Source organism: Schistocerca americana, chromosome 8 (genome assembly GCF_021461395.2).
Source record: "Schistocerca americana isolate TAMUIC-IGC-003095 chromosome 8, iqSchAmer2.1, whole genome shotgun sequence".
NCBI lineage: Eukaryota > Metazoa > Arthropoda > Insecta > Orthoptera > Acrididae > Schistocerca > Schistocerca americana.
The window spans coordinates 109,249,628-109,277,382 of NC_060126.1; the positions used below are offsets into that span (position 1 = coordinate 109,249,628).

General features: G+C 42.4%; 1 protein-coding gene across 1 annotated transcript in view; it reads right to left on the minus strand.

Annotated features, from left to right (window-relative positions):
* LOC124545197 (fatty acid-binding protein, muscle-like) overlaps positions 1 to 9,145 on the minus strand; it is a 31,615-nt gene extending 22,470 nt beyond the window's left edge. Inside the window, exon 1 of the mRNA XM_047124061.1 lies at positions 8,998 to 9,145. Coding sequence (XP_046980017.1) covers positions 8,998 to 9,076 — 79 coding nt within the window. The 5' untranslated portion in view covers positions 9,077 to 9,145. The remainder of the gene's footprint in view (positions 1 to 8,997) is intronic.
* Positions 9,146 to 27,755: the final 18,610 nt, after the last annotated feature.

The following is a 27,755-nucleotide window of genomic DNA, read 5'->3' on the forward strand; positions in this document are numbered from 1 at the left end:
ATTTCGAGAGTGCAGCCGCATAATATTTATGTCTTTTCTTTCTAATATTTCGGCCGCCTTCAGAGTGAGCTGACTAAAGCTATAGAATGCTGCAGCACTAGTTTCGTCGTTTTAAGCCGCACAAAATACAAGCGCGCGAAACGGTGATCGGCATAAAGAGTATGCATCAATTGAATCTGTGACTTTGCGGTTGATACATGCTGGGATATCGATGTGTCATGATTAAGTGCATTGCAGCGACCTCTTCGCGAGTTTGTTAAAGAAAGCGTTGGTTTGGACGATTTGTCTAGACTGAAGACGCTATCTTTGTTGAATAAATTCTTCTCCAAACAAACTTTAACTGCTTCTTTCACCATCGAGTCCCAAAAAATGAGATCGACGGTAGAATTTCGTCATTTTCACACCGAATATAGTAACAAGTATCGATGCAGTGCTCTGCCACATCCAATTTATTGGGCTGAAAGAGGCGAGTGCATCCGCAGTGTTCCATGTATCCTTCCTGGACCGTATGAGTCGTCTGCGTGATATACGAGGGGCTGCACTCGCAAGGGATCCAGTAAACATCAGCATTTTGGAGCATCAAGCCATCTTTGACAGAACGCTGAAACGCTGCTGTCTTCGATGGAGAACACAAAATCACTTGGTTTTGCCAGGACCCAACCTAATTTTAACGACAGCTTTTATAGTCAGACGAGTGTTAGCACGTAAGGTTGTGCATATATGACGGATGTAAACAAGCACTATTTTGTGCATAAAGGACGTCGTCTCCGTATGATAATTTTTTCTGCTGTTGAATTAACCTGTGTGTTTAAAAAGTCACTTTTCATCTTACTATATGAGAGTTCTCCTGTGTTAGCATTATGGTAGTGTGCAATCACACTACTGAAAATCTTCATAGGGAAAAATTTTCGAGTATCGGCCTTGATCCGTATTTCAGAGTTATACGTCCACTTGGCCCATTCTTGCTGGGTGTAATCATTAGATGATTATTTACCCATAGGTCGATTGTCTGAAGATACGTTTAAATACAGGCGAAACGCGTCGTAAAAGAAGAACTACAGTAGTGGCCATTAAAATTGCTACACCAAGAAGAAATGCAGATGATAAATGTGTACTCATTGGACAAATATATTAGACTAGAAATGACATGTGATTACGTTTTCACGCAATTTGGGTGCATAGATCCTGACAAATCAGTACCCAGAACAACAACCTCTGGCCGTCATAACGGCCTTGATACACCTGGGCATTGAGTCAAACAGAGCTTGGATGGCGTTTACAGTTACAGCTGCCCATGCAGCTTCATCACGATACCACATTTCATCAAGAGCAGTGACTGGCGTATTGTGACGAGCCAGTTGCTCAGCCACAATTGACCAGACGTTTTCAATTGGTGAGAGGTCTGGAGAATGAGCTGGCCAGGACAGCAGTCGAACATTTTCGGAATCCAGAAAGGCCCGTACAGGACCTGCAACATGCGATCGTCCATTATCCTGCTGAAATGCAGGGTTTCGCAGGGATCAGATGAAGGGTATAGCCACGGGTCGTAAAACATCTGAAATGTAACGTCCACTGTTGAAAGTGCCGTCAATGAAAACAAGAGGTGACCGAGACGTGTAACCAATGGCACCCCATACCATCACGTCGGCTGATAACGCCAGTATGGCGATGACGAATACACGCTTCCAATGTGCGTTCACCGAGTTGTCGCGAAACACAGATGCGACCATCATGATGCTATAAACAGAACCTGAATTCATCCGAAAAAATTACGTTTTGATATTCGTGCACCCAAGTTCGTCGTCGAGTACACCATCGCAGGCGCTGCTGTCTGTGATGCAGCGTCAAGGGTAACCGCACCCATGGTCTCCGAGCTGACGGTCCATGCTGCTGCAAACGTCGTCGAACTGTTCGTGCAGATGGTTGTTGTCTTGCAAACTTCCGCATCTGTTGACTCAGGGATCGAGACGTGGTTTCATGATCCGTTACAGCCATGCGGATAAGATGCCTGTCATCTCGACTGTTAGTGATACGAGTGCGTTAGGATCCAGCACGGCATTCCGTATTACCCTCCTAAAAGCAGCGATTCCATATCCTGTTAACAGTCCTTGGACCTCGACCAACGCGAGCAGCAATGTCGCGATACGATAAACCGCAATCGCGATAGGCTACAATCCGACCTTTATCAAAGTCGGAAACGTGATGGCACGCATTTCTCCTCCTTACACGAGGCATCACAACAACGTTTCAGCAGGCAACGCCGGTCAACTGCTATTTGTGTATGAGAAATCGGTTGGAAACTTTCCTCATGTGAGAACGTTGTAGGTGTCGCCACCGGCGGCAACCTTGTGTGAATGCTCTGAAAAGCTAATCATTTGAATACCACAGCATCTTCTTCCTGTCGGTTAAATTTCGCGCCTGTAGCACGTCATCTTCGTGGTGTAGCAATTTTAATGGCAAGCAGTGTAATAAAGCCATCTTTATTGCAACCACTATTGAATTCCCTCAGTATATAGAGGTTCGGGATGGTTTTCAAGCGAATCTTAGACCATTCTCCCTGGACGGTAGTCGCATGTTCAGGAAACAATGATGGCGATGGACCACGAAGAATGGGTAATACTGAGATTTTGTGACTGTGGTGGCCAGGAGAGTTGTGAAAATTCACTCTCGTGCTCATAAAACTAGACCTGGACAATGCGAGCTGTCGTCTTCGAAAACAGCATTACCATAGGGGAACAAACATTGCACCACTGGATAGACCTGATCAGCCAAAATGATCACATAATCCTTGGCAGTAATGCAACCTTACCGAGAAACCTTGGGGCCCATGGAATACCACGATATGGCTGCCCAAATAATCACCCAACTCCTGCCATGTTCCTCTCTTGGAAGCAAGCAGTCTGCGTTGATGACTTGGGACGGCGTACGCCAGATATAAACTCGGCTAGAAGTTGGAAACAGTGTGAAACAAGGCTCATTCGGCCAAATAGCTTTCTTTCTTTGGTGCGCAGTCCAGGTTTTATGGCTTCGGCACCGCGTTTTACTGTTATGGGCACTTACGTCACCGATGTGTGACTTTGAAATTCCAGCACGCCCTGAAATTCCCAGATTGTGGAGCTCCTTTCTTGTTGTTTTGACACTGACAGGGTTCGCGATTGCGACATTCAATACTGTACTGACTTTCGCAGCTACTGTCATCTTATTTTTTGTCACAGTCCTCTTCCATGACCGTCTATCATGGTCATTCAACGCACACAATCGTCTGCGCTGTGAGTTAATGGAGTGTGTTATTCCACTCTCCCTGTATGAGGTATGAATCTTTGATAAAGTGCCTCTTGGAACATGAGACACTTCGGCAATCCTGATTACGGAAACACCCACCATACGAGCCCCAACAATTTGCCCACATTAGAATGCACTAAGCTTCGACATAATGCATTCCCAACTATAGGGAACACCGCTGTGACCACGACTGACATAGCGTACTGAGGACATTGTACAGGAGCCGGTCGTGATCAAATACAACAGCGCCACTGCCGGGTTGCCCAGAACTGGCATTTAAGTTCGAGCACGTATGTGTTTCTCGCAGTGTTTCCAATACCTGCAATTCCGTATGAGTCAGCTTTCGATAAAGTGTAGCGTGCTAGCTTCAGTCGGTCCACTTTGAAGATGGCCGGAAAACATACGGCTGAAATGTTACAAAAAGAAGAAATATAGTTCATACGGCTGCACTTCGGGAATTTAATGGATTAAATACGCCGCGAAAACATCAAGATGCACAACTGATCTTTTTAATGGCCAAACGTGATAAAGCACCTCAGTAGGTACTTTCATTCATTTCTCATTTTCAAGCAAGCTAAGTTGTGTAGGATACACTTTACATTATTACACAGGCTGATTCAGCTGCCCCCACCACTGTCGTTTTAAGCAGCCCGCAATGTTGCAGCTGGGCTTTATGGGCCCGGCGCGAGATTTTCACGTTCTCTAACAAAAATGGTTCAAATGGCTCTGAGCACTCTGAGACTTAACATCTGAGGTCATCAGTCCCCTAGAACTTAGAACTACTTAAACCTAACCAACCTAACGACATCACACACATCCATGCCCGAGGCAGGATTCGAACCTGCGACCGTAGCGGTGGCGCGGTTCCAGACTGAAGCGCCTAGAACTGCTCGGCCACACCGGCCGGCTCACGTTCTCACGCTCGCATGCGCGAACTATTAGTCTCACAGAAAAAAATTAACAGAATCTTTTTTGTAGAAAATTTAAGGGAGTTAAATTTTGTACTGGGATACGTTTCCTCTGGAGGCCAACGTACAAAAGTGACCCTCAAACGCAGCACCAACCAACCCACAGTCTTCCCACAGCAGTGAGCATTTCTAGTATGTTGTTCGTGGCTCTCCACCTATACGAAATACTCCCGATATCTGAACTTTTTTGGTCTCTGTTGATTGGGCTATTACGCTTTCTTAACATGATTAATTTAGAGCTGCTCGAGAGGTTAATGAACGAAAAACGACTTCTCTAAACATTACGTACAATCTGACAATTCGATCCAAATACACTACTGACCATTAAAATTGCCACACCACGAAGATGACGTGTTACAGACGTGAAATTTAACCGACAGGAAGAAGATGCTGTTATATGCAAATGATTAGCTTTTCAGAGCATTCGCACAAGGTTGGCGCCGGTGGCGTCACCTACAACGTGCTGACATGAGGAAAGTTTCCAACCGATTTCTCCTACACAAACAGCAGTTGACCGGCGTTGCCTGGTGAAACGTTGTTGCGATGCCTCGTGTAAGGAGGAGAAATGCGTACCATCACGTTTCCGACTTTGATAAAGGTCGGATTGTAGCCTATCGCGATTGCGGTTTATCGTATCGCGACATTGCTGCTCGCGTTGGTCGAGATCCAGTGACTGTTAGCAGAATATGGAATCGGTGGGTTCAGCAGGGTAATACGGAACGCCGTGCTGGATCCCAACGGCCTTGTATCTTAAGCAGTCGAGATGACAGGCATATTATCCGCATGGCTGTAACGGATCGTGCAGCCACGTCTCGATCCCTGAGTCAACTGATGGGGACGTTTGCAAGACAACAACCATCTGCAGTTCGACAACGTTTGCAGCAGCACGGACTATCAGCTCGCAGACCATGGCTCCGGTTACCCTTGACGCTGCATCACAGACAGGAGCGCCTGCGATGGTGTACTCAACGACGAACCTGGGTGCACGAATGGCAATATGTCATTTTTTCCTATGAATCCCGGTTCTGTTTACTGCTTCATGGTGGTCACTTCCGTGTTTGATGACATCGCGGTGAAAGCACATCGGAAGCGTGTATTCGTCATCTCCATGCTGGTGTATCACCCGGTGTGATGGTATGGGGTGCCATTGGTTACACATCTCGGTCACCTCTTGTTCGCACTGACGGCGCTTTGAACAGTGGACGTTACATTTCAGATGTGTTACGACCCGTGGCTCTACCCTTCATTCGATCAGTGCGAATCCCTATATTTCAGCAGGATAATGCACGACCGCATGTTACAGGTCCTGTACGGGCCTTTCTGGATACAGAAAACGTTTGACTGCTGCCCTGGCCAGCACATTCTCCAGATCTTTCACCAATTGAAAACGTCTGGTCAATGGTGGCCGAGCAACTGGCTCGTCACAATACGCCAGTCACTACTCTTGATTAACTGTGGTATCGTGTTGAAGCTGCATGGGCAGCTGTACCTGTACCCGCCACCCAAGCTCTGTCTGACTCAATGCCCAGGCATATCAAGGCCCTTATGACGGCCAGAGGTTGTTGTTCTGGGTAATGATTTCTCAGGCTCTATGCACCCAAAGTGCGTGAAAATGTAATCACATGTCACTTCTAGTATAATAAATATGTCCAATGAATACCCGTTTATCATCTGCATTTCTTCTTAGAGTAGCAATTTTAATGGCCAGTAGTGTATAACCCTTACAAGCACAATGTTTCGTAGCCAGAAGGCCTGGAGAATACAACGACGTAATCGTTTATTTTATGCTGTTAAAATACACAAAATTGTTAGGTAAAATTTCCATAAACGTCAATTTTAGGATTTGTAATACTCAACTAAGCTGCTGGCGTAGTAAGTTCAGTTAATGCAGACCGAAAAGGGTCGAATGTAAGAAATAATTTGTGCATTCTGAAATATATGTACAGTAATAGGAGGGAGTGACATGAACACTTCCTGGTCAAAGTCTTTCCGGTCGATATCACTGGAGTTGCATTTCGAGTCAGCTTGGGGCTGAGTGTGGGAGCGGGAGTTCGTTTCAGTGTCATCTTTGTACGTTTTTCTTGACTAACTCAAAAACTACGGCCTCTAGCGAAAACATATCGCCGGCCGTTGTGGACGAGCTGTTCTAAGCGCTTCAGTCCGGAACCACGCTGCTATTACAGTCGAAGTTTCGAATCCTGCCTCGGGCATGGATGTGTGTGATGTCCTTAGGTTAGTTAGCTTTAAGTAGTTCTAAGTTCTAGGGGACTGATGACCTCAGGTGTTAAGTCCCATAGTGCTCCGAGCCATTTGAACCATTTTCGAAAACATATCCGAGAACAAAATCTAACTACATTGTATTTCATAAAAAAAGGCCCTGTTCATTATTTCTGTAGTACTAACAGTTTATGGGTAACGTGGAAGAGAATATGAAAATCTCGAGCGTAGTTTCCGCAATCTACGGTAACATTGCGGGTTGCGTAAAACATCTGCGATAGGAGTACCTGAATTACCCAGCAACCACGATTAATTTAGTAATATTCTGTTCTCATCTACACAGTAGCAACACAGACATTGTGTTTTTCGAATTTCAGAAGTATGTAACTCGCAAGTGCAATTCTTCAAAAGCATGTACTGTATCATGCTTGTACGTTTATTTCTATAACAAATGAGCGTGCAGGTGACATGAAATACAAAAATAAGTGCAACAAGCTGTACAATAACGTACAGAAGGTCATTCAGAACACTCTATGCCAGAAAATGAAAGTAAATATTGTACACATTGAAGTTGGCCCTAAGGTAGTGAAACCAGTCTGGGCATTAAAAAAATAGTTGTTCGCGTAATAGGCGAATGCGATTCCCCGCATACTTGAAAGCATTAATTTCACTAGAACTAAATATTCGTATTTTTGTCCTTTACTGTCTATCGATTCCGAGCTTCCTACCTAAAAAGATTCCTACATCATAATAACTAATGTCAAGTTTTTTTTTCTATTTAGCTAACTACCTGGTGGAGGTCTTTCCGGTCGATGTCACTGGAGCTGCATTCCACGTCAGGAATAAATGACAGTAAAGCATACCAATATAGTTTTTGTCGTTGTTACTGGTTATCTACAACTACAGGATTACTCTGCAATTCAAAAGTAAATGCCTGGCAGAGGATTGATCGAACTACCTTAGCCTGTTCTCTACCGTTCGTCTCTTGAACAGCGCGTAGGAAAATCGAACACTTAAATCTTTCCGTACGAGCTCTGATCTCTCTTATTTTATTACGATAACTTACGATGTTTCTTAATCGTACATCACTTGCCCATTCTGGCAAAAGCATAGCAAGCATAGCAAGCATCAGACGACTGGCCACTCCTTGTCTTTATTGGCTCTCTATGAGTTATGATCTTCTGGTGTCATTTGCTGTCGAAACGAAATAATTGTGGAATTTCTCTGCAAGAGTAACGACTAACTTTCCTGTTTTCAAATCTTGGGTCGTCCGACCATGCGTCCAGTGACAGTGAATGGCAATTACATCTATATTTTTATAGCTATTTATTGTTATTCCACTTAGATTGCCTTCATGATGACTTTTATTTATGTTAAATTTGTAATTTCGTCTGTGTGTTTCCACAGTGCCAATAGTTATACCAGTACATTTATCATAAGTAATCGTGAAAATTGTCGAATCCCTCCTTCATTATCAGCACCACATTTCAATTCAGAGTGTTTCTACTTGATTGTCATTAGTAATAAGCCATCCTTTGGCTTCCTTAGTTACTAATTTCCTCCATTTACCGCTGTAAATTGTCAATGTTTACACTGAAGACCAGAATAAAATTGTCTTTTTTTTAGCTCTGCTACTTTAGAATCCTGAAACTTCAGTTTTCGAAAGTGACTTTTGCTGTGTTTTTAATAAATTCCCAGGAGTCGCTGTTTTCTTCGAGCGTAGCTCGCGACAAAGCTTCCTCGTGGAGGGGATACGTGACGTCAGTGTGACCTCACGCGACGTGAGCGCCACACTCCGCACGCGGCGCGTCAGTGGACTTCGTTAAAAGTCAGCAGCTTTGACGACTTGGCCATCTTGGATTCGATGTATCTGGGTGCACGTTACATATCACGGACGAGAAACGTAATACTAGCGCGTATTGGCTGTTTGGTAAATAATCTGTTGAGTTTTTGTTAAGGAGGATGTGTGTTTTGTGCCCGAAAATACGAATGAAGAACAGACCTCTGTGCAGAATTCAACGATATAATTCCGTCGTGCGTTATCGGCTGTATCGTGGTATTGAGTTAGTGTTGTCTGTAAATACCGTCGGCAGCTGTTTGACACTGAACTTTTAGTGTAAATCCAATTGTCTCAGTACACATAAGAAATTGTAGAAATAATTTATCTTTTTTCCGTAAAAGAAATACATTTTTTACTACCGTTTCTCAAGGCATCTTTCTGTAACTTTATTAACAGTAGCATGTAATATGTGCAAAATGCAAATGAAGCAACATAAAAGAAGTAAATACCGCACTAACTACAGATACTGGAGTGAAGCTACACGCTGACAATTACTCAAGATATGAAAACAGGTTGGTTATTGCTTATGAAAGCAATGAGAATGAGTTAGTAAAAGCCATTCCATTTACTCGATTAGTTGTGCCAGGAAAAATTAATGAAAAATCCAGGTGCAAGAAGTAGTTATTGAAAAACAGATGTGTAAGCAGTTAGTAACATTTTCGCAGAGAATGAACCAATTTCGCCGTTTACCGATCGCTTTCATGTACTCATTGAAGTTTTCACTCTTCACTAATTTGTACCTGCGACCTAGAAATTCTTCGAGAGACATCTCTAGTATTTACACTTTGGCGACAAACTGCAAAACTCGACTGCGCGCGTACACGGTGAGAGAGCGACTGATGCCACAAACTTCCGGCCACTGACCTTGACACTTTTTCGTGGAGTAGCTTCGCGCCGGAGTGGCGGGGATAATTTGAGTGCACATTGGTAGACTTCAGAAGTGCTGAGCCGCGGTGTTCGACTTTACCGTCATAAAGGGCCGTTGCAATTCGTCGCCATGTAGCGCGATCTGTCATCAATTATCTATCGCTAATCGCTCGTAATTCCCAAGCAGTCTGATGAATTGTAGGCGGCAGAATGAACAGTATGAAGATATAGGTACTTTACTGCGACTCATTTGTCCAGTTACTATTAATAATCGTGTACTTTTGGTTCATTTCGCAATGCCCACTTGCAGTGACGACTTCACGTTAGAATTAGTAGTTTTTTTAGAGGGCGCGAACCAGAAAGAAGGAAGAGAAATGAAGGCACACAATACAATAAAATTGCCATTTTTATATAAATGACATAATCAATTAAGAAATAAATTTTATGTGCAACACACAAAATTCATTATATCCAGACAACTGATCGTTGCCCCATCAAGTCTAGAAGTGTATGACAGTTCTGTAATGAATGAGAAAAAAATCTCTGTACTCCACATTCCAAGAGCAGAGAATGAGAGTGGGGGCGGTAAGTGCTCCCTCTGCCAATCCCCCCCCCCCCCCAAGACCCCCCTACCAGCCCCTTACAGATGCTTATGCATACTGGATTTCAGATGGCGATTTCGAATTGTTTCTGAAACAGCTAGACGCATTTTTAAAGATATTAACTTTTAAACAGAATGAGGTAATATTAAGAGGACATTTTCGGCGATACCTATGCTCCAACCCTGCTATCGTTCTTTGTTATTTCATATAATCTAACGCTCCCTTGCAAGTAGAAATATAGCTCTTACAGATCCTGTGAACTATGATATCTGGTTAACAAGAGAAGAATAACAGCATAATCGCTATTCTGTCCAATTAGATATAAAATATCAGTGTCCAGTGCATTGTCCTCTACTCTTATTTGTTACCAGCTGCCTGACACCTTCTTCCTAGTCATGATATCTTAAAATTCTCTTCTACATCTTCTGTCTCGAACACAATGACCTTCTATACGCCAATCATCTTGGATTCCGAAAATATTGTGCATACGAAACCAAACTTGAGCTTTTCTCAAATGACACCCTGAAAGCCATGGCTCAAGCGAGTCAAGTGGATGCTGTATATCCAACCTTTCAGGAAATATTTGACTCAATACTACACCAACGTTTAGTAACAGAAGTGTGGTATATCAATAAAAATTTGTGATTAGATTGAGATTTCTTGGCAGGGAGGACGCAACATGTTGTATTGGATGGATAGTGATTGACAGAAGTCGAAATTACTTCAGCCGTTGGCGTAGTCTGCTGGGATCCTTGTTGTTCATGTTATATATCAATAGCCTTGTATACAATATTAACAGTGACCTCAGCTTTTGCTCATGATGCTGTAAGGGGAAGTCAAATGAATACTGGACGGACGGAATAAAACTGGCGAGGAACTGACAGAATAAGAAATGTAATTTCAGGAACTGATCAGATAAAGCATTATCAGATTACACATCAGGTGCCATATCACAGTTGAGACAACTGTACAAGTCAAGTTTCGCTGACGTCAGCATCAACACTTCCTTATCTCCAAGATCGTTCCTGGAATCATGACATTCCGCCACGTGACAAAGTTAAGGAGGAAGGGCCTCCCACCCTGCACTTCTGCAAGTTTTTCATGAAGCACCCTCCACCCTCTCCCCCCCCCCCCCCCACACACACACATATACACAGCATTCGTGGAAATGACACACGACTACTGTTCACATGCATATCATATTTTGCTAACACGAGAACTCCCACCCACTGTGCGCTACACTTCCGCAAATCCGGTATGATGCACCTTGAGCTCCGCGCCCCGCCGCTCTGCAACTGTGTTTGCATTATTGTCTTCCAAAACGTTCTCATATTGGTAACTTCGATTTGAAGTTACACACCATTCGTCAAGGAATGTTCGTCAAGGAATGTTGGAACGAGTAGATAGCGTATTTCTCTACACACAGTAAAAAACCAACGTTTGTTGTAAAATGTAAATAATGAATCAAGAACTCTTATTAGTTGAAAATGAATCTTTTACCTTAAGTACTATCCCAAGAACTCTGAAAATGTAAATAAGGCAAATCCTCTTTCACAGTCTGTTTGCTCCTCGCACCAGCAGATGGATGTACAGGAGAAAACGAGTACCTAAAACCACCAGCAAATGGCTGCACTCTGCGTTGACTTGCTGCAACTTCTAAGTGCCATCAGTAGATGCCTGCACACTTAAAAACTACAGCAGAGCCGTAAATTAATTATTTTCCACATGTAAGATGATAAATAATTTTAAAATGTTAAAAATTCTAGACAGTACAACAAATTGCGATGTTTTACAGTGACTATGCAGAACCTGATTCAGATTAATACATTAAAGGTTGCTGTGAGACTCAAATGAAGTAATGTGGTGCTACAATATTGTGAAAAGTGCACATACATTGTAAAATAAAGTTCAAGTTAATTTGCACATATACAAGTGTTTGGTAGATTAGTATCCAAAGTTATACAGTATGTACCCCAATGTTAATAATCGCTGACATTTGAGAATGTAGACCCAATAATTCGATGTTGTAAAATCAACCTAACTAGGCTTATAACAGCAGAAAAAATACATGTTGTCTAAAAATTTCAACACTAAGCAGGCAAACAGATAGGTTTCATGTGCTGTAACTCATTAGGTCTAATCTTGATGTGTGCCACAAAACAATACTTCCACATTTCAATTGTTCTGATGTACCACTTTAGGCAGCAGAAAGATAATGCATTGTGTTGACCACTAGAAGAATATAAACGATGCTAATCACTGAAAAAAGCTCCTATTACTTCAAATGACACAGGCCTACAGGAGACTATGTAGAATAACAGCAGTTTGCAAACAGAACTGCGGTGGTAAGGCTTCTAAAACATTTACAGACTGTATTTGCTACGAATATAAGTGGTCACAGTATTCTAAAATGTGTTGAAAAATGTAAAGTTTACGTAGCACAAGTTATTAAATACGTAACATGTGTATTCAGTCTGCCCAGCAGCATTTCGGGAACTTACAGACCGTAAAAATAAAATCTGTAATCAAGTACACTGCCCAAACACATGCACAACGCGACTGTTGTGTTATGAAGCGTAGCGATAAGGTGCTTTATCACAAAATATCACTTGAACTGCGCTTTATATAAACAAACGAGAAAAACGACCAAACCGGAACCGCGCGACTGCTACGGTCGCAGGTTCGAATCCTGCCCCGGGCATGGATGTGTGTGATGTCCTTAGGTTAGTTAGGTTTAAGTAGTTCTAAGTTCTAGGGGACTGATGACCACAGATGTTAAGTCCCATAGTGCTCAGAGCCATTTGAATCATTTTTGAAGACGACCAAAGAGAGTAGCAGTGAGAGATGTGGCCTTTCGAAAGACAGCGTTAGAGTCGATAGCTCGGGCAACATGTATAAAAATAAAGTTATTCTCCGTAACGTACAAATATGTAGGTGTGTAACTTCCTGGCAGATTAAAACTGTGTGCCGGACCGAGACTCGAATTCGAGACTTTTGCCTTTCGCGGGCAAGTGCTCTACCATCTGAGCCACCAAGCATGACATACGCCCCGTCCTTACAATTTTACTTCTGCCAGTATCTCTTCTCCTACCTTCCAAACTTTACAGAAGTTCTCCTGCAAATCTTGCAGAATTAGCACTCCTGAAAGATAGGATATTGTGGAGACACGGTTTAGCCACAGGTCCTGTGCCCCAAAGCATAGGTCACAGCCGGATACTATGTTAGAGATTCTACCAGCCCTTGATGCTGCTACAGCCGAAATATGCGCTAAATGTCAAGGACCCAACCACATGATTCATATCTGGATTTTCAGAAAGCAAATTTCAAACAAACTGGCTGTAAATATTACAAGGTATGGTACCCAAACAATGCAGCGTGGCAGCATGACGGTGCCAGTTTGCAGAGACGAAGATATTTAGAGAGTACAGTCTCACCTTTTTTTTAGAAGGATTTTGTTATAACGTTACGCAGCTTGTGCGAGACACCAGAAAGTTAACAGACTGAGCAGGCGTTGATGGAGCTAAAAGCATGAGGTATTTTTATGGTTCTTAGTTCGTAGAAACGGCATGTTTGGAAGTTGAAAGCAACTGGCGGCGACCCATCACTCAGTAAATCTGGCGGACAGGCCCACAGTCGCATAGGGGCCGGCAAAGCACCCCCAAGTCGAGACGGGTTTCCAGCAGGACAATGTCCGCTTTACTTGCATCAGCAATAGCCGAAAGCTGGGCTGAGGGCGACGGACTGAAAGGACGCGTCTACACACTGGGGTTGTAAACCGGGCATTGTGGACTGCACCACGCGTAATAAAAATTTACAAGTTTTCGTGTTTGCCGAAACTGCACAGGGGCCTGTGACCCACTTCCATCTGCCGCCTTGGTCGTAGAGGAAACGCTGGCGTCTGGGAAACTTTTAAAGACAGAAACTTTATTACACTTCATAGCTAGGACTAACTTGCTCGAAGGCACAGGCAATTAAGATCTGTAAAATAAAGATTTGCAAGATTGTATCTGTTCGCTTGTTGCTGTGAGAAGCGATGCGACTTCAGAGAAAAACACCTTCTCCTACCGCGAAAACTTAAAAAAGTCAGCAATTGGCGGCTTCTTTTTTTTCAGAGACGCAGTTCATTAACTCTTGTGCTGGTTGGTCGTGAGTTTGTGCTGGGGTGTAGGAGGGGAAATTTAGCGCCTCTAAGGTTCGGTGGTTGGCTCAAGACGGAATGGAACGCGTTGTCGTTCGTATACTGTGCGGAAAAACGGGAATTATTTATCTGGAGAGGTGCGAGGCACTCTGGCTCGGTCTGAGAGGCACTCTGGATTTTGGTCTGGAAGCAACTTCTGGTCGAAGCTCTTGCAGGTGTGGTTGGTACTTGGGACCTGTCCTAAGACTGACTCAACTTGCGTGAAGTTAGACTGGGGAGCCCGTGGTGAAGTTTTCACTGTACCGGACTTCTCGTTTGCCGAGGGCACACTTACTCGATTTTGTTTACCAGTCTCGCCGTTCGGCATCCTTGGGCGCTCTGCGGTATAAGTGAACCGAATTGGTCCTTGGTACGACCAGCGAACGGGTGTGTCACACACTGGAATCTTCCGTGATTTCAGGGCTCTAGTAGAGAGTAAATTGCGATCCGTCTGCCTGATCGCTAGAAAGTGGGGTTTTTCATTTCTTTCGTGGCGCTATCTACTCACAGGTGCTGCCTTACGACTGGCCACTGCCGCACACGACTCACCAGATGCAAGTTACATCGCTGCACCAAGCAAACTGGGTAAAGTACTGCTGCTCCGGCCTTGTCTAGGCGTACAAACCCCAATCGCCACTTGCTCTCAGCTGCAACCACATAGCCTAATGTAGATTGAACTGTCAAAGTCTGTTCAGCGTCAGAACAATTAAAGATCGCGTTATCCACATTTTTTTAGGGCCAGTGTATTTAACTCACCTCTGCCACCCAGGATCCTTGTCTATCGTGGTCTTAAGCCACCTGTTAGTCGTTTACGATATACGAAAATAATCTGTTTAGGTCTAATTAGACCTCTTTGTTTCTTTTGTTTTTTTTTTTTTGTGTGTGTGGAAAAATAAATGTTGTCAGTAAACTAAATTTATGCTGCCTTCTCAATCAAATCATCACTTTAATATAGCCAATCCAAATGTTAACTTTCTTTGTGTACGACTCTACTAGGATATCATGCATTTTTGGGTCAACTGCAAAGAGTAAACATTCAATTTAGCGGACCTTGTCAGAAGGATAAAATTTCGTAAGCATTCCATTTAACGTACCCTGCCAGGATAACTTTAATTTTAGCGTTCCCTGTCAAGTGTTATCTTGCAATTTAGCGTACCCTGCAGGATCACCTTTTATATAAATAGTTTTCGCTATCTTGCAATTAGCGTCCCCAACCAGGGTCTCCTATTTTATTAACGTTATCTTGCAATATCAACGCCATAATACACAGGAAACAGAGATGAAATAACGCGATTAGAACAGCGTTAGCGGCGGGGTATTGCCATTAATTGTCGAAGTGACGTAATTATGTTCCATGACAGAGTAGTTGAAAAGAAAGATACAAGTCATCAAGCACATTTTTGCGTCTTGAAAAAAAAAAAAAAACTACTTATCGTATACTCTGAGACGTGTAAAACTTTGCGAGCACAAATTAGAAATTACCGCATCTAAATTGTCTGTTTTATCGTAATATAAACAAAGTCATACGAAAGATCGATTTCGTACGCCTTGCAGACCCGAAGAACCATCATAATAGGCCAAACGCCTAACGCAGGACTTTGTATGACTATCCTCCATGGCTATAAACGCTAAACAAACGCCACTAAACCTATTAAAACGATGCTATTCTCTATATCGTATAGATATATAGGTGTGGAAATCGTCGTGTTGTAAAAAATTAGTGGATTACATCTGGAAATGTCGTTAGAGATTCTACCAATCCATAATTTTGATGCTTAATATAAAGCTCCATACCACATCGTCCATGTTAGGACTTCCAACAAGCAAAGCTCAAACAAAATGGTTGCATATATTACGAGGTATGGCACCTCAACATTGAAGTGTAAGAAGATGACAGTGCCAGCCTGCAGAGACGAAGATATCAACGCCGCAATACATGGGAAACAAAGATAAAATAATTTGATTAAGCAGCAATAGCTGTGCGGAATTACCACTAATTGCCAAAGTGACACAATTTTATTCCACAATAGAGTAGTTGTAAAGAAAGCTACAAGTCATACATAAAGAGTCTTGCACAGAGGTGAAACAAAAGATCGATTATTCAGTAGTCTCCAGCCTGGTAATACCACGCTTATTAGCATAGATAGACATAAAAAGTTTCATACAGTCGCAGGTCTGGATACTTTATGAAAAGCGATTGGCACGAAGTCGAGTTGAGCACATCGTAAATACTGTTAGACTGTGTCTGGACAAAACTTACGGAGTCTTGAAAGGGTTAAAGCTCACAATCCATCCTGTTCTCAGCCTTAAGATTCTATTACATCTTTTTATTTGGATTCTGAATGCTGTGGTATTGTGTCCGAATACATATAAGTTGCAAATAAAGCTCAGCCGATTACAACATAAAAACCGTTTGCAGAGTTTAAAACTGATGGAATAGCAGCTTGTAACCCTAATTCGGAAGCGCTCCGCATCAGCCTGCTGTCATCTCTGCATACAGAAAAATTGTTAGTCTATGTGTGGCGTTCCGCAGCCATTACAAGCTGCTATTCCGTTGGTTTTAAGCTCTGCAAATGGTTGTTACGTTGTTAGGTGCACAACATCCAGACCAGCGCATTTAGGAACAATGTAACCATTCTTTGTAAACAAATCCATGTGTGAACGGATCTTTATAAACAGGCTTTTCCTGTGTCCTTTCATGTGGGAAACGTGCTCTAATCCATCATTTTCGCCTAGGACCCCAACACATGACTACTTACCAGTGCTGTTTACAGTAAATGCAGGTATTTTATACTACCCATTTATAGTAAGATTTCACTGTAGGCAATATGTAAGCCTTACCTGCACATCTGCAATAGCTTTTCCTTTTTCCAAATGCAGTTTATATTCTTCCTTTATGGCATTTGTCTTCGCCATATACCCGATTTTTCCTCTTTTAAACTTCGATCTCTTCCATTTCTAGTTTTTATTTTCGTACACACACCGCAAGGACAGCACATAAAGACGTCATTTCTATAAAGGGAAATCTTTTAAGTCTGTGCAATACATTTACTTGTTTCATAGGACTCATGGAATAAAATTGTTTGTGAGAAACAGTCCTAATTCGGCAATATCTGTATTTGATTGTATTGTGGAGAACAGTGTCCTGGATTAAGAGAAATATATTTCCCCTGCTTTAGTATAGCATGTCTGTGAAATTTTTTTGGTCTTTGTCGGAGTCAGTGTTAAGAATCTCCATGGAGTTTACGGGAAAATAATTATAAGTTTATGCCGACACTGTGTAATTGATAAGCTTTTCACCCTCTTGAAAGGCAAGAAGGATTATTTGTACACCAGTCAATTTTCGGGTATTCTTATTACCCCAGTAGACAAATAGCAGAACGTTATTAAGCACCGCACAGTAGCTGTGCTTTAAGTTATTAGTTCACTGGCACCACATGGGTGCGATTGGCCAAGATCACAGTGGAGCTTATTGCAAATACCATTTGTCAGAGTATAATACACTTAAAAGTCTTGCACAGAGTCAAAAGCACAATTTGTTCTATAGTCGTATGTTGCAGCCTCCAGCCTGGTAATACCAAGGTCCTTAGCCAAGGTAGATGTAAAAGTTTCTCGTAGTCGTGTGTCCGGACACATTAAAAATCTATAAGACGGTTACCTTTGACTTTGTTTAATCCAAGACCTGTGATTTGACATATAAGTTTATTGTATATCTTTACAATTAGAAGTCACTCACGTTAAGCAGTCTATTTCGTCTTATCGTTGTCCACAATCACATTGATGTTTCCCTGGCTGTTTTCTCCCAAACGGAAGTCGTAGTTTGATACTTGGTAGGCACAGCTCCACTTTGTTCAAAATCTCGGTCAAATATTGAGTTATGTCCAAATTTCAGGCAGCTATTCCGTTAGAACATCCATTTGGACGTCGGCTAGTTCCACTTCATATGGTATAGCCACAGGATGTTCACATTTCCTCGAAATCGTTTCCAGTGCTTCATTGCTATTTTTTCCAGTATTCCTCTTGCTCTCACACTGCCGTTCCCATGTAGGAGAAAACGTAGGTTCGCCATGACACCAAGTCTCACAGTGACGAATTTGGAGAATTTATTTGTAGTTCTGATTGCAAACTGCTTAGCCTAACTGCTTAGCCTCTTGTAAGTCTTTGTCATTTGTAACAATAGGAGTTATTTCCAATCAGTAATGTCGTTTATATTTTGTTCTAGTGATTAACATGATGCATTATCTTTCTCTCTCCTAAAATGCTTCTTCAGAACAATTTAAAGTGGAAATACTGTTCTGTGGGACACGTCAAGATTAGCCCTAATTGGTTGCAAAAGATTAAGCGTGTCTATTTAACCACGTCGTATTTTTTTCTTTCACGCAATTTTTTCTGCTGTTGTAAAACTGGTCAGGTCAGTTTTATGTCATCGATTTATTACGCCAACATTTTCGAATGTTAGCTGTTATTAGTAATGGGATACTTTATTATTTTGGCCACTAATTTGGCAGATATGAGGATATAAACATCGTGCTTTTTGCATCACTCATGTATTTTTCAGACGCTTCAGAATACTGTAACATATTAGCTATGCAAGATAATTAATTACTACTCTGCTGTGTTTTTATCACTGTAAGTTTGAATGCAGACTGTGGTTATTATACATAATCTATAGTAGGTTCAAAAATGGTTCAAATGGCTCTGAGCACTATGGGACTTATCTGCTGTGGTCATCAGTCCCCTAGAACATAGAGCTACTTAAACCTAACTAACCTAAGGACATCACACACATCCATGCCCGAGGCAGGATTCGAACCTGCGACCGTAACGGTCACGCGGTTCCAGACTGTAGCGCCTAGACCCGCACGGCCACTCCGGCCGGCTATAGTAGGTGTATGTCATCTGTAGTAATTGCACTTTTTGATTCAGTAACGTCGTTCGTATATTTTATGTGAGTAATAGGATGTATTATTTTTCTCCCTCATAAAGCGATGCTTCAAAACAATTTGAATGCAGAAACATTTTGTTGTGATTTACGTCAATAGTTGGCCTAAAAATGGTTCAAATGGCTCTGAGCACTATGGGACTTAACATCTGAGGTCATCAGTCCCCTAGAACTTAGAACTACTTAAACATAATTAACCTAAGGACATCACGCACATCCATGCCCGAGGCAGGATTCGAAACTGCGACCGTAGCCGTCGCACCGTTCAGACTGAAGCGCCTAGAACCGCTCGGCCACACTGGCAGGCTAATAGTTGGCCTAATTTGTCAGTTTGAATCTGCCTGTTTAGCCGTTAGCGTCGAATTTCTTTTAGCTAATATGTATTTTTTTCTGCTGTTGTAACCCTCGTTAGGTTAGTTTTACGTCATGCAGTTACTGGGCCTACATTCTCAAATGTTAGCTGTAGATTAGTTATGTCGTACATACTTCAGAATTTCGGGCACTAATTTGCGAATATTTTCGTATGTGCAAATTAACTAACACTTTACTTTACAATTTAGGCGTATTTCTCGCAATATTATGATGCCACATCACTTGATTTGAGTCTCAGAGCAATTTTTAATATATTAACTCAGTGTAAAAAAATGCAATTTGTTGCACTTTAGACATATGTTACAGAAATGTTAGAATTTTTCAATGTCTTGTATGTGGAAAATAATTAATTTACAACTCTGCTGCGTTTTGCAACTGTGCAGCCTTCTGGAAGTGGAAGTAAGAAGTTGCGGTTAGTTAATCGGACGTTGATCGATTTTACACTGCAACCATCTGCTGGTGGTAGTACGTGCCCGTTTTACTCCAGAGCAGCCATTTGCTGGTGACAAGAGCAAGCAGGATGTGAGGGTGAACCTCCCTTTATTTATGTCTTCAGAGCTCGCTGGATAGTGTTACAAATTTGTTTGTACAATACAATATATTTAGCAGTTTCAATTTCTAGTTAGAAAGCACCTATAGCGTGATCCAGGAACGGCGACGTGGATATAACAGTATTTTATTCCCATGAGGATGCTTGATTTTGGTAAGTCCCCTTGCAGTCCAGGATTGACGTGCTTGTCTTCAATGAGTACTCTTGCCTCTCCTATTGGGGTGATTGGCTTCGCTGAGTATCAATGGCATGTGCGCCTACCACTACTACTTCATCGACATTTTACCTTATTACAATGGTTGTGGTTTGTATTCCGCGGGTAGCCGCACAGTGGTTAATGAGACATTTACAGCGGTTAGATGGAAACACTCATCGAAACCAGTGAGCCCGACGGCGGGGTTCGAGAACAGCCGCTGAAATCAAGCACTCCGATAGGCTGGGGGCTCACCACAATCAGCCCCGCAGATATCAAGAATTTCAATGGTTTGAGGACTTCTCACAATCGTGCCCATGGGAAGAGAAAATTACGTTATCAAGTAGCTTATTTCCCGGAAATGCCAAACTGAATCTAAATTTCCAGCGTAAATATCAACCGTTAGAACACAAAGGCTTACATTTACATCATAAATGAAATATAGAATCAGATACGTCAGTTCTTAATTGCAAAACAGGAACTCTAGAAATTTGTCGATTACAGCGCCATCTGCCACGAAGTGAGAACAATTGTCTGATCAACCCTCCGTACACGTATTTTTTGGCATAGAATCCGAATAAGCAATAAAACGGCGGTTCTCATTTGAAAATACAAAATTGACTCCACCCTGCAAGAGTGGTTGTTAGGAGGTGACCACTTGTTGCAAAAACAGATATTTCCTTCACTAATATTAACTTTTCATGCAGAACAGTTTTCGCGATATTTAGTTGTCTCAAGTTAAAACAACCACCCTGTATCTACAGGGTGTAATGGGTATAACTGCAAATATTTTTATGTTACCTTAAAATGTACACATATCAATGTATCCGTAGTTTTTTTCTCTGCGCGTAACAGTTTTCCTGCAAAATAATCATGTAATTTACTACCGGATGTTTTCTACACTGTCGTAACTGCACCAGTATGTGGACTATCCCTGAGAGTATAGACTAGCCATTTTGCGTCCATGTGGCCACATTTCAACACCTGTCCAGCCGCCAAGGGGAAAATAAACTCTAATGACTTGCTCTTGTCCCATGTACTTGGATGAACTAACCAACCTAAAAATCTGACTTGTAATTGCTGTAACTAATTGTCTGCAAATGACGTAAACACTGATGTAATGTTGTTCAGTACACCATCATCAGTCACCAGCAGAATATCTGCACGTACACACACACACACACACACACACAAACACACACACACACAAACAAACACACACAAACAATTTGCAAGGCTGCGTCTATTTTGCCACAAAACGGTATAACCAGGTTACAGTAAAATAGAAACAATATAAAAAATACAGTACGTAAACAACTGACTGCATCATGCATAACGATAGACAATGTTCTCCGTTTTTTCCAACTTAACAGATTTGTACACGCATATCGACAACTGGTTAATGCGCTCAGTGTGGGGTGTCACCACCATTGGCAGCAATAGAAGCTCGACAAACGACGGGGCATGATCTGAATGATGTCAATAACGCCCATTCTTCGTGCAGCGCTGCTCACAAGTCTTGGAGAGCGGTTGCTGGATGCTGACGTGATGCAACGGTACAATTTTATGAAGAGGTGGTCGAGTGGTTAGCATAATCACTGCCCACATCATTAGGTATCATCCTCGATATCAGTGTCTTTCCACAGTGTTTGGGTCCCGAAATCGTGTTTCACGTTCCCTACAGATGCAAATCCATCCATAATCACTGTCCAGACAAAATCGGGGCTCATCTGTGAAAAGAACATTGGCACACTGTTCACTGTTCAGGTTGCATGTTGATGGCTCCACTCTAGACTTCGCCTTTGCGAGCTAACATACCATAGATGTTTGGGCTCACATGCGGTTCCTCTTCGTCGAAATGTCTTGGCTCAAACACATCAAGGGGTTGAACCACACGTGTCGCATTACACGCCCGAAATTATACACTTGTGACTCTTTGGCTAAGTTGTCTGGCTGATGACAAGTTTGCGAAATACAATGTTAACATAACATATAAGAGCAGTAATGATAATATCAGGAACTAAAGACCCATAAATGATGCAGGCCACACAGTTGCGATTTTGTTAGAATAATGTTTATTCAGAAAGGAAACTAATAGCGAAAGTGATAGTATTTAGAGTTACTGTTACACTCGAGGGCATATCCATTTGGCACAGTTAGATCATTCACAATCTCATCGTGAGACATAAGTCCAATACCGATATTTACACGAAAAGCGCACCGCTCAGAGACTAAGTCCCGCGATACCACACAACGCGAAATATTCTAAGTCGTTTCACTTCCTGGCTGCCTAAGGACCAACCGTCCACTTTCACGTCTCCACTCTCCACCAGCTCTGTCCCTCTGCCCATCTCTGGGCGCGACCCCCGCGCGCCGAACATCGTCGCTCAACTGACTAGTGCAGTTCCCTTCCCTCAAGCCGTTCATCTGATTGGCTACACCTTATTCTGCATTATTTTACATTTTAATATACCTAAATAATCAAAGCTTGACGACTTTAACGTCCTAAATGAAGTAACAATACTATCCATTACGTAACAACGTTAAATTCTTTTACACAAAACCATTACAATTTCCTTCTAGTTTTGATTGCCACGGCCAGTAGCCTTGCACCAATGTGCTTTTTGATAAATAAATAAAGAACAAAAGTAACTGTCATGCACTAACTTTACAACAAATATTCTATTACCTAATGATACAATGCGGCTTCATGCTGTCATGGTTCAATGTGTTTTGTGTGGAGGAAATGATAGTTTCCATAAATGTTTCCCTTCATATCCGATATTAGGTCCGCCATATTTAACTCTGGACACAAAAGCCTTCTACTGGGTTTCCCTACAACGTTGGTTCTCGTCTGTCTCACTCGCACACTGCAACGCTTAAGCCTCAATAGACAATAGACGCCTGTGAGTTTCCCCATCTCGTGGTGAATGTGCGCCATTTGTGGCACGCGGTCTTGGACTATAGGGCTCGTTTCACAATTCCTGTAGGCTGACTTTTTCGGCCAGATATTTAAATGACAGCACAATGTTCGTTAACTCACATCTTGTGTGAAGACGCGTCACAGGTACACATACAGCAGGTTTCCGAAAATAAAAGCCAATCTGCCGAAGCCTTCTCTACACCGTTTCCGTTCCTACAGCACGTCCAGTGGATGCCTCGAGGTCAGATGGCAGTTGCAGTGCATTGATAAGGCGGTACCGTCGTGGTCTTACAGCCAAATAACGGTTCTCTCTTTCTGATGTTACAGGTAGTCGGCCCAGCCCTGGTCTTCGGAATAGTTCCGATCTCTATAAACTGTCGCCAAAACCGGAAAACAACAGAACGACTCACATTAAGCCAGCGGGCCACATCAGTTAGTGACTGTACTGCTTTCATTCTTCCCATGGCCCATCACCGCAGAGAGTTTGCTATTCTTCTTCTGTGTGCCACACTTCACCGCCTGTGACTGTGTACACAGCGATTGCGGATGCAGGACTACCCGGCAAACACTATGCCGTTTGGTAGGTGCCCAGACGGCATCGTTGGCGAGATTGTTCGTTGACCTGAATGCCAGCTTCCGTGCAAGACACGATCGTACGGACATCTGTTGACAGTTTGTATGATTATAACGTGAATTAGACACAGGACGAGGAAATAGTGGATATCTGTTTTAATCTTGGTTTCCAGTGTATACATGATGAAAAATCCAGAATGGAATAATGAATATATTATGAAAAGGATAGATTGCTACTCACCATATAGCGAAGATGCTGAGTCGCAAATAAGTAGAGACGGTGGCCATGTGTGCGTGAGCTACGTGTGCGTGTCTGTGCCGATAAAGGTCTTTTTGGCCGAAAGCTTACTTATTTGACAATTTTTTTTTTTTTTTTTTTTTTTTTTTTTTTTTTTTTTTTTTTTTGTCGTTGTGCTTGTCTGTGACTCATCATTTCCGCTATATGATGAGTAGGAACCTAGTCTTTTTATATTACTGTGTTTCTTCCTCTCAAATGATCCATTTCACTTAAATATGAATCTGCTGTAACTGGTTTCTTTTTGTGACGCTCTCTAAATCTGGCGAATTCATTGCACAAATTCTTACAGTGTCTGGATTTTATGGAGAGTATCGATCGTCACTAAAACTATGATGTTGCTTTTCAAAATGTAACTGTTATCTTTAGTGACATACCACGTGTAAATCCAGTTTTTCCATTTCCTTCAGCACACAAAAGTTTCTCATTGATTGCCTATGGTGTCATGATCCCAAGCTCAATAGCTTTGATATCGACAGTTGGTTTATCACTATAGAAACTTACGTACCAAATGCGCATCAATAATCTTCCGTTGTTGATATTCATTAAGAGGAACCGCGCGACCGCTACGGTCGCAGGTTCGAATCCTGCCTCGGGCATGGCTGTGTGTGATGTCCTTAGGTTAGTTAGGTTTAAGTAGTCCTAAGTTCTAGGGGACTGATGACCTCAGCAGTTGAGTCCCATAGTGCTCAGAGCCATTTCAACCAGCCATTCCTTAAGATATGAAGGAAAATTAACCCATTAATTCCCAAAACAATTTCTTGTTTTTGATTATGATGAAATTAATACAAATTAGTTTCTTAAGCGTAGCAGCACCTATCGATGACTAAAATATAAATTTTTTAATATTCATACAGATCATACATACACTGTACCTTAATATTTATAGCTCAATAGCACAATGTAATTTTTATGTACCAGGGACCAATGTTAAATCTTGCAGGGAACGGCCTAGGAAAGTGGTACACCTGCTTAATAACGTGTAGGTCCTCTGCGAGCACGCAGAAGTGCCGCAGCACGGCGTGGCATTTACTCGACCAATGTGTGAAGTAGTCCTGGAGGGAAATGACTTCAGGAATACTGCAGGCATTCCATAAATCCGGAAGATCACGAGGAGGTAGAGATCTCTTCTGAACGTTGCAAGGCATCCCAGATATGCTCAATAATGTTCATGTCTGGGGAGTTAAGTGCAGCGGAAGTGCTTAAACTCAGAAGAGTGTTACTTGAACCACTCTGTGGCCATTCTGGACGTGTGGGGTGTGGCACTGTCCTGCTGGAATGGACCAAGTCGGTCGGAATGCACAATGGACATGAATGGATGCAGGTGATCAGACAGGAAGTTTACGTACGTGTCGTCTGTCAGAATTGTATCCAGACGTATGAGTGGTCCCATATCACTCCAACTGCATGCGCCCCACACCATCACAGAGCCTACACCAGCTTGAACAGTCCCCTGCTGTCATGCAGGGTCCATAGATTCATGAGGTTGTCTCCATGCCAGGACACGTCCATCCGCTCGATACAATTTGAAATGAGACTTGTCCAACTAAGCAACATGTTTTCAGTCATCATGGGTTGGCATGCAGGAGGTCGATGGTTCGATCCTGGTCTGCGGCATACCCAGGTGAGGCGTAAAGCTTGGTGTCGTGCTGTCATCAAGGGTACAGGAGTGGGCCTTCGGCTCTGAAAGCCCATATCAATAATATTTCGTTGCATGTTTCGCACGCGGACACTTGTTGATGGCCCAGCATTGAAATCTGCAGCAATTTGTGAAAAGGTTGCACTTATATCACGGTGAACGATCCTCTTTAGTTGTCGTTGGCCCTGTTCTTGCAGGATCTTTTTCCGACCGCAGTGATTTCAGAGATTTGATGTTTTACCGGATTTCTGATATTCACGGTACACTCGTGAAATATTCGTACGGGAAAATCCCTACCTCATCGCTACCTCGGAGATGCTGTGTCCCATCGCTAGTACGCCGACTATAACACCACGTTCAAACTCACTTAAATCTTGATAACCTACCATTGTAGCAACAGTAACCGATCTAAAACCTGTGCCAGACCCTTGATGTATTTTATAGGCGTTGCAGACCGCAGCGCCGTATTCTGCCTCTTTACATATCTCTGTATTTGAGTACGCATGCCTATACCAATTTCCTTGGCGCTTCAAAAGAAAAGTATATAGATATATATTTAAAAACAGCCCTGCAGGATTCATGGTGTTCAGTTGCGGTATGTCTGCGTGCTCGTGTGGGGCCTACATGATATTAGGCACGCGTATAAGTTTCTTTGTCTCTCTCTCAGCTCTCTCTCTCTCTCTCTCTCTCTCTCTCTCTCTCTCTCTATATATATATATATATATATATATATATATATATATATATATATATATATATAAAAAAATCGAGCTTCACAGCGCGACTCCTGACATGCCAGTGATAAAAAATGTCTCTCACGAAATTTCGTCCGGCGAGTATATCCGGCAGAAAAAGGTCATTAAAGAGTGACAATGTGGCAACACTAACTACATGTATGTTAACTACCTGTATTAGCAGGTAGTAGCTTTGCTGTACAGTTGGTGCAGTGGATAGAGTTTTGGGTTGGCATGCAGGAGGTCGATGGTTCGATACTGGTTTGAGGCGTATGTTTTTATTTGCTATACATAGTCCAGGTGGTACGGTATCTGGCATCTTAACCGTCAACAGCGATTGCAGCGGGTCCTCTAGAAAACATTTGCACTTACATACGAGTCCTATAATCGTAGAAATGGAAGACTGGTCTGCTTTGAAAGAAGCCCTTTCCACGTTGTGGGCGTGAATTTATTTTCATCGCTTCATATGCGAAACCTGTTTTCCTTGTACCCTCCTCCAGTGGTTCCATAGATTAGTACCAACTATTATTGTTGTCTCGTTCAGGTCCTAGATTTCTTTAGGGCCTTACGTTACCAGTAGGACTAGCAACGTGCGTTGTGAATGATGTCCAAACTCGATTAATATTTGTATGTATTATCACCATTTCCCCATTAATTATGCCTTTCAATATTGAGTCCGGTATCTCATTGCATTATTATTATTATTATTATTCTATCGATGGAATTGTGGAAACATCACATCTATTATGTTAGGGAAACAGTATAATTCATAACTGAACGTTTCACAATTAGCGGTGTCGAGATGAATCATGCAGAACAATATGTGTCAGCGGGGTATTAGGTGGAACAGTGTGTGTTTATACTCGGCCAACCAGGGAATTATTATTATTATTATTATTATTATTATTATTATTCTATCGATGGAATTGTGGAAACATCACATCTATTATGTTAGGGAAACAGTATAATTCATAACTGAACGTTTCACAATTAGCGGTGTCGAGATGAATCATGCAGAACAATATGTGTCATCGGGGTATTAGGTGGAACAGTGGGCGCAAGTGGAGTAACGTACCCGTGACAGACTCCTCTGTACATGCGTACACGTATCGAATTTTCTCACTGTAAACCTCTAAACGAGTGTGGCAGACGTACGGCATACGCGAATGATGAATATGTGGATATGCTTCCGGTCCTAGGAGCATCTGATAACATGGTTAGTGTTGCTGCTCGTGAATATGCTGTTAGGTATCCTCGTCGATGCCATCCTGATTAAAAATGAGTTTTGTCATCTGGAGCTGCATCTTCGGAAGTCAGGTTCTCTCCTTCCACCATCGCATGACAGAGGTCGTCTATGGACTCGCCATAGTCCAGCTACTGAGGAAGCTATTCTGGAGGTCATACACCAAAAACCTCGGCGAAGTACACATAGCGTTGCAAGGCAGCTGCGTGTCGCACAACGTGCGGTCGTTAACGTGCTACACGAGTATGGGCTGCACCCCTATCATTATACTTCCACGCAACACGTGTATGCTGCAGATCGCCATCAGCGGATGCAGTTCTGTGAATGGTCCCAACAAC